Source organism: Macaca nemestrina, chromosome 8 (assembly GCF_043159975.1).
Source record: "Macaca nemestrina isolate mMacNem1 chromosome 8, mMacNem.hap1, whole genome shotgun sequence".
In the NCBI taxonomy this organism is placed as follows: domain Eukaryota; kingdom Metazoa; phylum Chordata; class Mammalia; order Primates; family Cercopithecidae; genus Macaca; species Macaca nemestrina.
The window spans coordinates 12,262,045-12,277,544 of record NC_092132.1 but is presented as its reverse complement, the minus strand read 5'-3'; the positions used below and the strand labels follow the sequence as shown (position 1 = coordinate 12,277,544).

Below are 15,500 nucleotides of genomic sequence, written 5' to 3'. Positions count from 1 at the left end.
GCATGATCTTTCAAACATATCAGTGAAATGATCTTATCCCAACTTGGATCCTTTCAGTGGCTCCTCATGTCTCCTAGAACTGACCCTATGCCACCCCCTACCCTCTAGGGCCCTGCAGGACCTTCCTGATACCTCCTACTCACATTCCATGCTTCCCTAGCTCCCTCAGTCTGGCCACCCTGCCTTCTTTTAGCTCCTTCAGCATGCAGTCTTGCTCCTCCTGCCTGCAGGAATTGCCCCATTATTCCTGCGGACTCCATACACTTCCTAGATCTTTACATGGCTGTTTGCTGCTCACCTTTCAGGCCTCAGCCCAAACATTGCCTCTGCTTGGAGGCCTTTCCTAAGCCTGGACCTGAAGGATGCCCTGCCTGCCAGGTGACTGCTTGGAGCCTGCCCTCACCATCATTACCAAGCATCTTGTTTATTTATGATGTCAAACTCCATGATATCAGAGACCTCATCTGGTTTTCATTGCTACAGCCCCAGTCCCCGAGCAGTGTCTATTTAGTAGGTGTCCAGAAATATCTGCAGAAAGAAATTCTTGGAAGAATGAATAGCACAGCTATCACAAGTAATGTGCAGAAAATCTAGGCGAGACGTTTTTATAACAATCGTTCAGAATTTGGTCTTTCCTTCAATCCCTTAGACCCATCTTCAAGTTTCATGAGACACCCCCCAGAGTCATACACTCTGGTTTTTCTTAAGGCCACACCTAAAGAAGATGCTGAGCTGCTAACTGGCACCAGGTTTCTCTGGGTGATCTTTGCTCCTCTCTCTCTAGTTGTACATTTATTTGAGAATTTGAAACCCTCAGAGCTTCTGAATGAAGCACCCATCCCCCTCAACCCAGAAACTCTCCCTATGTGCTAAAGGTTAAATATTTATTAGGTTTATTTTAATCAGGAATAAATACATGATTAGCAAAGTGTAATGCTTCCCATTTAGAAATCCCTCTGGTGCTCCCCAAACATTCCAATCACATTCTTCACAACAGAAAACAATACATAAGAACATAAGATGCTGTGCAGACATCTGGAGTTCAGGGGGTCACCTGCCTTAAGCGGGAAGTCAATATCCACAGTGTTACATTCATTTCTCATACGTTGGCTGGTTCCTTTGAAATAGCCTTTTGGAATTGTTGGGGAAACCACAGATGTCTCCTTGTATAAACACACTGGAATCTATGATACAGAAAGTCGTGTAACTGCACATATACATACCACTAGCACGATGAGCTCAGATGGACAGAATGCTTATGTGAGCAGACAGACAGGGAGAGGTACTGCAAGCATGTTCCCCTCCTTCCCCAGAATCCCTTTGAAACCGGGAAACATGAGTCATAGATTCATCTGCAGCCCACTCTTTTCCTAGCAGGATTTGGATGGCAGCTTCTCTTTCTCTGGCTATACATTGTGTTTTCTCCCTTGTCTCTTAAAATTATGCGTGACATCATTAATCCACTTGAACTCCCCATCTTTCCTGGAGTTCAGCATTTTTCCTCATATGGATGCCAGACCCTTCTTAGAATAAAGTACTGCGTGAGTTAATTCTTTAGACTGCGTCCATTTCTTAAAAAAAAAAAATCCAGCTATTCTTACCTACCCGATCCAGCCAGCCCTTCCACTCTGAAGAGCAGCTGGAAAATGAGCTCCTGAGTGTCTCTCACCTGTCTCCAATTCCATCCTAAGCCATGAGCTGATTTCTCTTTTTACACATTTGTTTATACATTTTTTTTTCCCTGTCTACACTGTGAACACCTCTGTTGGGGGTTGGGACTTATGCATCTTTTTTTTTTTTTTGGCTTGCCTGACACCTTACACAGGACTTAATGCAATGCCTATTCAGGCAATAAATGAATAGTTGATGCATTCATACAGACAAGAATCCCAGCATCTCAGAGAAGCTCTGTCTGCGCTGCAAAGCCGTGACTGCAGACATCAGGGAAGCTGGTGCTGTTCTAGGCTCGTCCCCTTGATTTCCCTGCCAGCAGCCTTCCTCTCATTCTTCTGGCCCTCTGCAGAATCAGGGGGGCCATCTGACTTCCACCCACATGGCTTTGGTGTGGGAGCAGGCCAAAGGTATCTCCCATTTGAAGGCTAAGAAGTCCTTTGGGCTAATGTTTAGTGTCACGAAGTTCCTTTAAAAAGAGAGGAAATCATACCAGAGGTCCCTATGGATTGGTTAAAGTAGTTCCATTCAGGGCACCCATCTGCAAACCCAGACCTTCTGCCAGGCCACAGCTTTTGTTTCCTCTCCCTCTCAGGCTTGCCCATGCAGAAGTTCTCTCCAATGACCTCAGAGTACTATCTGGACAGGTGCAGTTCCTTGGAGAACAGTCCTGGTGCACTTTCTTGTGCGAGTGGCTTTGTCCTTCCCACACACACAATGTGTGCATACATACATGCTGGGCTTTTCCAAGCATCGCCTGACATGTCATGATCCAATGTTTCGTGATGCCACAGCCCTGATCAGACACCGGGGGGCGGGGGGGTTCCTTTGGTCACGATGTGGATAGAGAAGATGTGAATTTGAGTCTCCGTGTGGCTTCTCTTGGCTTTTAAAATATGTGAGGTTCCCGGGGATCAGGGAACCTTGCTTTTTGCAAGATCCCAGGCAATAGTTGGAACTTCTGTTCCTTTTGGGCATGAACCATTGTGTCTGTTCTTGGCTAGTCCTCAAAGTAAGGTGGTGATGAGAAGAATGAGCTCTTTCTCTTGCTGCCACTGTACATCAGGGAGACACTTTTCTTCTTTCGATCAAAGGAGGTGTTGTCCTCACTGGTCAGGGACAGGTAAGAGGCTATGCTCTCTCGAAGGCCATAGCTGAAAAGGGATTCGTCTACCCCAAGTGGGTTCTCTGTTCCCTCAGGGTTCTCATGCAGTCTGTTGGTCAGAAGAAAAGGGGGCAGAGAAAGGGAAAAAAGAGAGTCACAGAGAGAGGAGGGGATAAAGGGCAAGAAAATGAGAACAGCAGGAAAAGAAAAACAAAAATCCTGGTGACTATTTCTCTAACTTATTATAATTTTTATTTATTTATTTTAAGATAGAGTCTCGCTCTGTTGCCCAGGCTGGAATGCAGTGGTGCAATCTCTGCTCACTGCAACCTCCGCCTCCCTGTCTCAAGTGATTCTCCCGCCTCAGCCTCCTGAGTAGCTGGGATTACAAGCATCCACCACCACACCCAGCTACTTTTTTGTATTTTGAGTAGAGACAGGGTTTCACCATGTTGGCCAGGCTGGGCTCAAACTCCTGACTTCAGGTGATCTGCCCACTTTGGCTTCCCAAAGTGCTGGGGTTACAGGCATGAGACACCGTGCCTGGCCCTAACTTATTCTAATTATTACCCTTACCTATTATTCTAACTACTCTAACTGCAATTATTCTAACCCATTATTTTAATTCTGGTTCTTACATTTGTGGGCCAAGTGATCTTGTACAAATCACTTAACCCATCTGAACCGCTCTTTTCTTGGATGGCTGATACTTCCAACTGTAAATTTTAGTAAAAATTAACTTTTGTTATTTACAAGAAAGAGTAGTTTTCTTCCTGTCTCGCATACTTTTGATCTCTGATTTTCTTTGATTTGCCAGTGGGATGTCTGGATTGATACTGAATTATTAAGATAACCCACAAATCCCGAACTACAGATATCCTTTAAAATTCACAGGCTGACAATGGAATAAACAGAACAAATCCATGAAATTTTTTTTTCTCTTAGAAAAAACAAAGAAGTCACTATAGGATTCTGCTGATGTGTTTAAGCTTTGTGAGTAGATTTTAAATAATATTAAATTTACACAGGATGTGTTAGTTTCTAGTATCCTAACAATCAGAAAAATAAAAGTGGTATATTTCAGCTAGAATGTATACTGCTAGCATAGAATAAGGACTCAGTAAATGTTTGCAGAAACGTGGGGAGCTGCCACACACATCGTGAGGCCTGAGGCTGCCCCTGCACCCAGGGATTCCCTTGGTCTACACTTGTGTGGGATGCTCACCCTCTAGTCTCAGCAGGGCTAGATGACCCTGGCCATGGTTTTCATGTACTAGGCACACATACTGTTTTGTGCTCACATGTTCACGGAGCACTTGCATGCGCACACACACACACACACACACACACACACACCATACTCACCTGGACATTCTCCTCCAGTCCACGGTCTTCTGACGCAAGGTGACAGGTGAGTTGGAGGCCCTCACTGCTGGGGCAGCCGTGCTTTGTGTCAGGCAGGGTGTGGTGAGCACACAGCACAGGCCATCAGCCACCTCTGAGGAGGAAGCAGACAGCCGGTCAGGGACCCTGGATATGCCTCAGCCAGTGTGGGGTTCGGGCCTGAGACACCCACCACTGCAGCTCCCTGGCTGTTGCCATGGGAAACTGGACCTGAGATTTCAAAGGGGCATGGTAGGTAGTGGCAGTGCTGAAAGCCGTGTGCCCAACTGTTTGAGAAATGTAAGCGTGCCCTGGTATCCTCTGCACTTAGCCGGGCACGGGCAGAGAGAGAGGTTTAAGATCCAGTATCAACCAAGCTTGAATTTGAATTTTAGCTTTACCCGGATCGTAAATTACCAGGAACTTCTCTGAACTTTCCTTTCCTCAACTGCAGAATGAAAGAAATGAGGGAACAAGTGAGTGCCTGCAGAGGCCGCAGACTTCCAGGGTTTCCCACGAAGGCCCAATCCATTGACCTCACAGGGTGTGAGAATGGGGCTGCGTACAATACTGATCCCCACAATTGTGCATTTAGAATGGCACAGGTGGACTAAATACACCTCTAGGAGGAAAGATAAAAGAAACAATGAAAGAAGGAAGGAAAGGGGGGAGGGAGCAGAGGAGGAATGAAAGAGGGCGAGGAGGAAAAGCAAAGGTGAGAGGGAGAAGGAGGAAGAGGAGGAGGTGAAAATAGCACAAAAAGTAGAAGACACAGGAAGGGAGGGAAGAGAAAACAAAGATAAAGAGGGCAAAGAGAGAATGCAGACAAAGAATGAAAATAATCTCTCTTTCACTCTAGAGGCTCATGCACAAAAAGAATAAAAATTAAATAAACCTGTTTCTTTTTTCCCTTGTATGAAAATCTCTCTGTAAAACGTCTGACTCTCAGGGTCCCCCGTCTTTCCAGGTACATTACAAGGTAGCTTCTTTCTCTTGGAAGGCTTCTCCCTAGCCCATGTTATCATGAGAAAGACTTGATTCTGCTGTACTCAGCCATCTTAGAGGTTGAGGAAATTCTGTGTAGTCTTGTTCAGGCTGAAAACCCCAGTGCTTCTGTGCCCCGGGGGGAGATGATGTGGCCAAGGGGGTGAGGTGCCACTGGCCTCCAGCAGGACTAAGCCACCCCTGGCCTCAGAGCCAATCCACCACCAGGTTTGCATGTGAAAAATGTGGCACCTAAAGTACACCATGCACGGTGGTTACTGGGAGAGCAGAGTGCGTGGGGCGTAAATGTCACCCCTCTGACAGGCCCCACTTCCCATCTGATTTATGGAGTGCTCTCTGGGGCGTCCTTGCCAAAGAACAAAAGGAATTTGTAGCGGAAGAAGCACACGCAGCCTGTCACAGGGCAGGCAGGCCAGGAAGACCCTGTTACATGGTTTTCAGTCTGACTTCAACTGTGAACTCCAATGTCCACCCACACAGGTGCCCTTGGAGAAATGGGAGGTGAGACCATGAATTTAGGGGGAGATTTAATTGGATGGAAATCTAAAATAATGACCTGTCATGGGTTGGAAATGGAAACGACCTCCCAGGTTATGAGGCGAGGAAGATGAAGCCAGATGCAGAGGCTGGAGAGATCAGCTGCAGTGTGCAGCACAGGCAGGGGACACTCCGTGAGTGTCCTTCCTTAGACAGGTTAATACTCAGCGTGAAAAATACATTTTGACAAAGAGCAAAAGAACCACCACTCATAAGCACATAATATGAGCCCAGCACTGAGCTAGCCTCAGCCCCTGGATCTCATTGAGGCCTTGATCAACTTGTGTGGTCAGTATTGTTTTTTATTTTATTTTATTTTATTTTATTTTATTTTATTTTATTTTATTTATTTATTTATTTTTTTACAGACGGAGTCTTGCTCTGTCGCCAGGCTGGAGTGCAATGGCGCAATCTTGGCTCATTGCAACCTCCGCCTCCCATATTCAAGCGATTCTCCTGCCTCAGCCTCCCAAGTAGCTGGGATTACAGGCACATGCCACCATGCCTGGCTAACTTTTTCTATTTTTAGTAGAGACGGGGTTTCACCACATTGGCCGGGATGGTTTCAATCTCCTGACCTCGTGATCCACCCACCTCGCCCTCCCGAAGTGCTGAGATTACAGGCGTGAGCCACCACACGGGCCATCAGTGTTTTTATACCCATTTGGGGGAGGGAAAAACTGAGCATCCCAAGGTGAAGTAACTTACTCAGGGCCATAGAAATGTGACCAAAATCAATCTTATTGACTCATTGTAAAAGCAACTCATTGCCTCTTAAATAGAGAAGAAAGACATCCTCCAGCTGTCCCTTGGGTTCAGACACGCTGGTCTATTTCACCCATGTCTACATGGCTCATCAGAATGCACATTCCTCTGCACCTTTAGGGTCCAACACCTCTATATTCAAGGGTTCCTAGACCCTTAAGGTCCCTAGCCCTTGACTTTCCCAGCCATATTTTAGAATTCATTTATGCCCCACGCACTCTGTTCTCCCAGTAACCACCGTGCATGGTGTACTTTAGGTGCCACATTTTTCACATGCATCTTTTTTTTTTTTTCAATTGGACTAGCAGCAATCCTGTGAAGATTATTGCATTTTAATCCCCATGTTGCAAATGAAAAAACTGAACCTCCAAGATGCCAAGTAATTTGCCTAAAGGCATCATGATAAAAATTATAAGCAACCTCTTGTTAGATGTCTATTCAAACCCCTGGTGCACAATTCCTCTCATTCTGTGTCTTTTTTTTTTTTTTTTTTTTTTCTGTGAGACAGAGTCTTGCTCTGTTGCCCAGACTGGAGTGCAGTGGCGCAATCTTGGCTCACTGCAACCTCTGCCTCCCGGGTTCAAGCGATTTTCCTGCCTCAGCCTTCCGAATAGTTGGGATTACAGGTGCCTGCAACCACACGTGGCTAATTTTTGTATTTTTAGCAGAGACGGGGTTTCACCATGTTGGTCAGACTAGCCTCAAACTCCTGACCTCGGGCGATCCGCCCACCTCAGCCTCCCAAAGTCCTGGAATTACAGGCGTGAGCCACCGTGCCCAGCCCATGTCTTTAGAATGAATCCAGTGGAGATAAAAGTGGCCATGTGGCTTCCACTTGGGGATTCTCAATGGGGCATAGGAAGCACTTCGGGTTTTTACACCTTTTCAGTTATTCACAGAGGTGAACAGATGACTGTAATCCATTGAGTGGTTCGATGACCAGGAACATACTGTGGGAAGACGCCAGTGCTGCACTGGGGTGAGATATCCCCCATGGTTAAGCAGCGGCGAGTAGATTTGGGTAGCCTGGTAGCCTCATGGCCTCATGGTCCCTAGAAGCTTTGCTAGGACAGCATCCTTCTCATGTTTGCTTTTGTCTATGCAAAACTTATGGTCTCCACACCCCCTCCGATGGTTGTTATTAAAAGCCAAATACCACAACCAACCTTTTCTTACAACCAATATAAGTTGGCTGTTTCCAGGACTCCCTTCCTCTTTCGGTTTTACCTGGCTGTTCAGTTTTCAGATATCACAAGTAATATGTGTTATTTATTTTGCATCTGCTCTTTGGTAGGCTATGCGGAACACGCTACATGAACGATCGTGTTTAATATTTATTCAGTCACCTGCTAGGAGACTGTATTCACTCACCTCCCATAAATGGGGACCCCAGGTTCTGAGGGGTGGCTGACTTTGCCCAAGGCCTCACAAGGCGCAGATCTGAGCTTGGACCTCCCTCTCCTGAGCAGCCATTTCTGCTTCATGCCCTGCTGCTTCTCATGGGCCAGCTGTGATAACCAAAGTCCTGTGGACCTGTTTCTACTTGAAATGCACGTTGCTTGCTCAGTTCAAGACCACATATACAAGAGAATGCCAAAAAAGTTGCCCCAAGCATGTGAGGTCAAGTATCCTGAACCCAGAAGGGAGAAGATGCTGTCAAAGCAAAAGCAACCTCTTCCTTTCCTCCATGCAATATGCGAGTAAGTGGGAAGGACGCTGATGTTCCGCTGGGTAAAAGTGGCTGGTATTTAATGGAAGCTCATGGTTATGAGCCAGGCACCCTCCCCACTTTCCATGAACTGACTCTGTGGACCCTCATGGTGTCCTTGGGAGGGGGAACTATTCGTGTCTGCCTGGCACAGATGAAGAAAGTAAGACACAAACAGCCAGCCTCAGGCTGCCCAGCTAACACTGAGTGGATCTGGGATAGAAACAGAGCTTCCAGAGCTGGTTTTTGGAAATTTAGCATTTAGCCAACTGTTCACAATTTCTCCCTTTTCTGTAGGGTAAAGTTCTGACTCCTGAGCTGATGTTTGGGCCTTTCACAGTGTAACTCAACTTTCTCTCTGTGGCAGTATCCTACACTCTTCCAGCCACCAACACCACATGATGCTTCCTTTATCTCAGTGGATGCTCCCCATCTTATCAGCCTGGGAGAATTCAGAACTCTCTCCTGGGTCTGTGACGGGCACAAAAATGAGTTAAATGTAATTCCTAGTCTTTAGGAGCCTGTTGAGGAACACAGCCTAGCACACAATTAACCAGGCCACGCGGGAGCATGATCGGAATGCTGGGAAAGAAACCCTTGGCATGCTCTGAGCACAGCGAAGACAGGCAGCCACTGCTAACTCCTACAGCTTCATCGCAGAGGCGATTCGTGTTGGCCTTGAAGGCCAATGAGGATTTTGACAAGCAGAAAAGGGAGAATGAGTGGCACTCTAGAACAGAGCCCCAGAGGCTGGAATATGTATGGCCCACTTAAGGATGTGCAAGCTGGTTGCAGTTGTGAATCTAGGCACACCCTAACTTGTTGAATGCACAGGTCAAGAGAGGGCAAATTTGAGATTAGCTGCATTTTGCTTATTAAGGCAGCATGCGCAAGCAATCTGTTTCAGTCTGAAATTTACAGTCTGAATTAACAAGAGAGCATATCACGAAGGCAGCATGGGCAGAAAGCAAGAGTAAATCACTGCATTTATTGGCGACCCCTCTGCATTCCAGACAGATAGTGCTGCAGAGCAATTAGCTAAGAGGGGTTCCACCATCACAGTCGCTCCAGATTGAATGTCTCTTACCAGAATAGTGGTTCACCAGGTCCTCCAGGCACTGGAAGGTGAGCCTCGGGGAAATGTAGTACCAGTTGTTGGGCAGGCGGAAAATGCGGTAATGCTTTACCTGCCTGTGTCTCACCGACAGTGAGTAAAACCCTGCAGGAGGTGGAGGAAAAGTCAGTGGATTCCACCTGTCCTCACCCCAAGGCACGCAGCTAACCAGCCCACCACCACTGAGGCAGGGATACCTGCCCACCCTTGGGATACAACAGTGATGCTAGGACGCAGCCCTTCCTTCCACTAGACCCTTCTCTGTTTAGATGTTGCTTCCTGTTAGACTGCAGGAGTGTATTATTATGTCAAACCAGATGTGTTCATCATATGGTCCTTACAGGTTTTTAGGAGCACAGGTTTCATCCTCTTGTCTGTTGTTTTTTTTTTTTTTTTTTGAGTCTGGGTCTTGCTCTGTCACCCAGACTGGAGTGCAGTGGCGCAATCTCAGCTCACTGCAACCGCCATCTCCTGGGCTCAAGGGATCCTCCCACCTCAGCCTCTGGAGTAGCTGGGACTACAGGCATGCGCCACTATGCCCGGCTAATTTTTGTATTTTTTGTAGAGATGGGGTTTTGCTACATTGCCCAGGCTGGTCTTGAACTCCTGGACTCAAGTGATCCACCCACCTCGGCCTCCCAAAGTGCTGGGATTACAGGCCTGAGCTACCGTGCCCGGCCTCGTCCTCTTTGCTTTTTGAGGCAAACACACTGGGGTGCTTCCACATCCTAAGGCCAAATGGAATGACTGTAGTGTGGTTGCAACTTGGAGCTCCAGGATCTGTGGTGGTTTTTGATTCCTTCCCGAGTACACTCCAAGATGTCATCCCTACTGTTTTTCAGCCCCTGTCCCACCAGCGCTGCCACAGCACACATTTGAACAGGTCCTTGCAGTTATGCCCCCTGTTTCTTTGTCTGTACTCTCTCTGACTTATGCTTAGTCTTCTCAGAAATTTGGAGCAGTTGAGTCATCTTTCTGGGTATCCGTAAGAACCACGTGAAAGGCGGGTTATTGCTCTTTGAGCCTCGTTAGAGCAATGACGTGGTATGGGTTGGTAAGAGTAGAGCCGCGGGCATGTGCCTCGATTTCCCCAAGTGCAAAATGAGAGAATTGGATGTAGGCCATGTTTCAGGGTCCTCTCTTGCTCTATCTTCTGGGGTTCCAGGAGTAGAAAACACCCAAGAGACAGAGGAGAAAGGGAGCTGATTGATTCTTTGCTATCTCTGCTGGGCAGGGCTAAGCAATGGCCAAGAAATCTCTGTTAATTCTCAGAAAGATCATAGGAGGTATTGCCCCCAATTATTTTAAAGACGGGAAAACAGAGGCCTAGAGCCCCTGTGAGATATGGCCAGAGGCATGGGGCTTGGGAATGCCACTCTGGGGTGTGAACCTTATCCTCAGCACATCCCTCACAGTGCTCCAGGCCTGCCATGAGTCAACCCAGCGTGAGCCTTCCCGTAAGGTCAGCGGAACTGGGAGTGTGGTAAGCAGACCGAGGGTAGCAAGTAAAACATTGTCAGAGCTTTGCATACCCACGGTGGGCCTGCCACACCCACCCAGCTCCAGCACGACGGCACATCTGCCTGAGGACATCTTTATTTTTAGATGAGCTGCGGCACCCACCCTGGGTTCTTCCTCCGTTTGGCCAGGCCAGTTTAGAAGTTTCTTTCTGAGTCGGGCCATCCTGCCTCCGGGGACCTCTAGGACAGGCACAGGATGTTTTGCTTTTGCATTGATCTTTCTGTCCCCCAGCATGTTTGGTTTTTATAGAGAAAAGTTGATCTTGGATTTTTTTAAATCATGTATATGGGGTCCCTGCTTTCTGAAAGCAAGGCTGGTGCCCATTTTGGTGAAGGACTCTAGCACCAGGTGGCTTTGGCACTTATTAGGTGCGTGGAAAGTACTCTCAGATAGTGTGTTTTCTCTTATTTGATACTGAATGTACAAGAAGCAAGCCAAGAACTTGAAGATACCTTCTGAATTTTAAAAAAGCTATTATTATTATTTAGTCTGGGAAAATCCTAGCTGTGAAGTATTTGGGAATAAACACGGTACTCTCCTACTGTGAATCTCATGGTCTAGATCAGGGGGCCGAGGCTTAGAGAGAGAAGTGGTAACTTAGTAATTTGTAAGGCTAAAATTGGAACTTGGGACCCTTGCTTTGAATCGTGACAAAGAGCTCACTCTATTTATGTTTTTACTGAGGTACTTAATGCATATGATGCAAGGAAATTGTAATGCTAGAGAGGATGGTGACTGTGTGTGAGAACACATCTGATTCTCTGAGCTGTCTGACTTAGTTACAGAGCACAGAAGAAACTGACATCGGGACTCTGTGCAGCCAGAGCAACACAAACATTATTACATTTGAATTTCACTCCAACCTTACAAGGGAGGGGTGTTCTCTCCATTTCACAGATGAGAACACTGAGTTCAGACAAATCAGTCACAGAGCTTGACAGCACAGACCAGGCTTGTACCAAAGGCTATGTTCTATCTGCCCAGCATCTGCCTACACACTGCATTCAGTTTTGTTCTCAGTTGCTGGAAAAATTTCCAACAGGAGCCATCAGGCCTGATGTTGGCCAGGCCCGTGGCCGTGCCCAGCCGGCTCCCCACTGCCTGTCTCTAGTCTCCTTGCTTCTCCACTGGCCTCCCCAGCAGCGTGTGGGCTGCAGGGAGCTTAACTACATCGGATCCATTTGCATGGACGTAGGAGGAAGGAAAGTGAAGCCGTATAATGAGTCAGCCGGGAACAAAACATGCTTGTCTGCCCCAGACGGGGAAAGATGAGTTGGGGGCCACTCACCTTTCTTGGTCTCACTCTCCCTGATCATGAAGGAGCCGACCTTTGTGTCTGGCAGCTGCAGCAGCTCCTCGGCCTTGTCTCTGCCCAGACCCTCAAACAGCCAGCTGGAAAGGAGGAAGACAGCCGTTAGGATCCGGAACAAGCCCTCCCCCAGGAAAGGCGGGAATGGGCCTCCCACCATACTAAGCACTTGAAAGCTAATCCTCATCTCCACCCGCTAAGACAGGTAGCATTATCTCTCTTTCACAGACAAGAATACTAAGGGTTCCAGTGATTAAGTAATTTGCTCAAGATACCATGTCAGCAGTTGATAGAGTTAAAATTAGAATGCATTTTTCTGGGACATCCAATTCCATAACCACCATACTTCACTGCTGCTCTTCCTTTTATTTGTGTGTGTGTGTGTGTGTGTGTTTTAATGGAGTCCTGCTCTGTCACCCAGGCTAGAGAACAGTGGTGTGATCTTGGCTCACTGCATCCTCTACCTTCCAGGTTCAAGTGATTCTTCTGCCTCAGCCTCCCAAGTAGCTGGGATTACAGGCATGCACCACCACATCTGGCTATTTTTTGTATTTTTATTAGAAATGGGGATTCACCATGTTGGCTGGGCTAGTCTTGAACTCTTGACCTCAAAGCCATCTACCCGCCTCAGACTTCCAAAGTGCTGGGATTATAGGCGTGAGCCACTGTGCCCAGCCCTGCTCTTCCTATTTGATATGTTAAGGGATGTGATCACCTCTATTAGATTGGTAGCCTCATAGGGTCATAATTATGTCACTCCTCCTGGGTCTTCACTACCCCCAGCTCCCACCAGCTGCAGCCCCATATCTTCAGCATGAAGGCGTTGATGGGTGCTTGCTAATGAATGAACAGCTCCAGGGCGAGCAACTGATGTAGAAGAGTCATGTGATTCCCATCTCTTTCAGAACGTGACTCGCATGGCAGCTCCTGCTCCACTTTTGTTCACCTTCATCATCCTAAGCATGGAAATGGCATCTGATATTCAGTTTTAAGATCATGAATACTAAAACTTGCAGAATTCCAGTCTTCAAAGGATTCAGGTGGTTATCTCTGTTTTGCAAGATGAGCGTGTGGCACGTAGAGTCCTCCTCTGGATGTGAAGAAGTAACTTAGTGTTTATCAGTGGCTGCCTCCTTTCTTTTCCATTTCCAATATGCTGTGCATTTCTTTGCCAACTTCTGGCCTCGGTAACTTGACAGATGAGGATAACGTAACTCCAGGAGGTGAAGCGACTTTTCCAAGACCCTCACATGGAAGGAGGGAAGCAAAGATTTGTGCCCAGGTGTGCAGGACTCCAAAGCCACCCAGGAGGCTGCAGAGGCCTCATAGGCACGACTACAGGAGAAAGCAGGGTGCTTATTTTCTCATCGGTTGAGCCTACTTTCCTAAGATTTATCTTGTTCGTCTTACCCATTTTTCAAGGAAGGCACATAAGCATTTTTGGCAGTAAGGATTCTGTGTGTTTCTGGATAGGCATTTGATTAGAATATAGCTAATATTTATCGAGTGCTTACTGTAACGCTTGGCATTGCTCCAAGGACTATACATGTATCATTATATCTTATTCTCCTAACAGCCCTACATTTTGATCATATTGTCATATATTATTATCCCTGTCGTTCTATGTTATGATCTCTACTTGACAGGTGAGGAAAGGGAACTGATGCATAAAAAGCTTGTTCACTGGCACACAGCCAGTAAGTGACAGAGGCAGGATTTGAACCTGGACACACTGACTTCTAGTCTCTGCACTGTGCTGTGCCCTCCGATAACATTTCCCAGCTGTTTACCACTCTGTGCCAGGAAGACCATGTTAGAGCTGAAAGGTCCAACTTCCTTCATTTTACTGAGGGAGAAGTTGAGTCCCAGAGAGCAGAAGAGATAAATTAGCTCAAGGTTGCTCCTTTCCTTACTGACTGGGTTGGGAGCAGGAATATCTCTTCTTGACCCAGTGCCTTCCTTTCCACTATGAATGCTGGAAACTTTGTTCCACCTTATGAGTCAGCAGCATAAGCCTCATGCTTAATTGATGCCATTTGAGAAACGTACTCACCCATGGTAAACTCTGGCCACACATATTCCAGGGATGTAACTCTCTCGACCAGTGCTAAGAGAAATAGCTTTCCACCAGCCCCCTTCACTGTGAGAACAAGAACAGAGAACACAGAGATAAGTGAATAGCAAAACCAAAGGATGAATGAACAGAGTAATCAGATTTGACCCAGGACAGGTTGGAACATTCCTCTTTTAAGATCTGTCACTGGCCACGTTAACCCAAATTCCATCATCTGAAAATCTCCTTTTTAAAGTATATGTGTCCAGTGGATAGCCCTCCATTGCAAGCCAACTGGGAAACCCTCCCGTGTGCTCGAAATAGCTGCTTTTCAGGGTTTAGCAGTTAATGTTCCCAACTGTTGGAGGCTTTTTAAAAATAAATCTTTACTATATTGATTTATACTCTGCAGTATAACCAAATATAGTTTCAATTATCTGCATCAATGAAGATCTAAATAAAAGGGGCTCAGAACTCCTGTTGTGTTCTATAGCCCATATTGAATCAGACTGCAGAGGTTAAGAGGAGAGAAGGCAAATCTTTTATATTTCTCATCCAAAGGATTTCCAGGCCCCGGGGCTGCCTTCCCAGTCTTCATTCCTACATAGCATCAACACTGCACATGTGCTGGGAGATGAGAAGAATATGAGAAGAGGTTGGATCATAAAAGATCTCAAAAGTCAAGTTAAGGAATTTAAATTTGATCTACCAGGCAGTGGAGAGCTGTGGAAGGTTCTAGAGCACTGGCCACATTAAAGAGGAGGGTTGCAGTATGGGTCAAATTTCTCACCTCGTAATGGGACCAGGACTCATGTGGACCTACACCAGTCTAGCTAAAAATCAAATACTTTTCACCCAAACCAAGTTTATCCTATTTTGAAGATTGCACAAGTTTTGGAGAGCTGACTCACTCAGAAATCACACGCAGTTTCTCCCCTCGGCGGAATATCGGGGGACTGATGTCAGGAGATGGGTAGTCACTCAGCACGGCAAGGAAGTCGCTATCAAGTCCTGGGGAAACAAAGGCAAGGGGGAAGGAGGCAGGTTGCTTTTTATTCACAAGGAGCTTAAAGGTAGCCTTGGGAGGGAGGGTATGAAGATGAGATTTTCCAGCAGGAGATACCTTTCTTGTTTTGAACCACCAATTTACAGCAAGGTCCTCTCTTCAGACATGGCTCTGCAGGGTGTGCGTACGAGCCCTGAGGATCAGTGACATACTCCTATTCTTAAGCCTTCCTTGGCCCTGATGTTCCCGTCTGAGAAATGGAATCCAGAGGCTGTGAGATGAGTCACAGGGGCTGGTTTCAGGCCCTGTTCTGAGTCTACTAG

General features: G+C 46.7%; 2 protein-coding genes across 9 annotated transcripts in view; one reads left to right on the top strand and one right to left on the bottom strand.

Annotated features, from left to right (window-relative positions):
- Positions 1-15,500, top strand: part of LOC105492833 (thyroglobulin) — a 273,233-nt gene that overhangs the window by 170,409 nt on the left and 87,324 nt on the right. The window lies entirely within an intron of this gene.
- The window catches only part of LOC105492831 (Src like adaptor), a 66,193-nt gene continuing 51,563 nt past the window's right edge, over positions 871-15,500 (bottom strand). For all 7 annotated transcript variants that reach the window (XM_071067806.1, XM_071067807.1, XM_071067808.1 and 4 more), the window contains 6 exons: positions 15,083-15,182; positions 14,172-14,258; positions 12,098-12,201; positions 9,262-9,393; positions 4,142-4,274; positions 871-2,885 (listed from right to left, as the gene is read on the bottom strand). In XM_071067806.1, the coding sequence (XP_070923907.1) occupies positions 2,672-2,885; positions 4,142-4,274; positions 9,262-9,393; positions 12,098-12,201; positions 14,172-14,258; positions 15,083-15,182 (770 nt within the window). In that variant the 3' untranslated portion in view covers positions 871-2,671. The remainder of the gene's footprint in view (positions 2,886-4,141; positions 4,275-9,261; positions 9,394-12,097; positions 12,202-14,171; positions 14,259-15,082; positions 15,183-15,500) is intronic.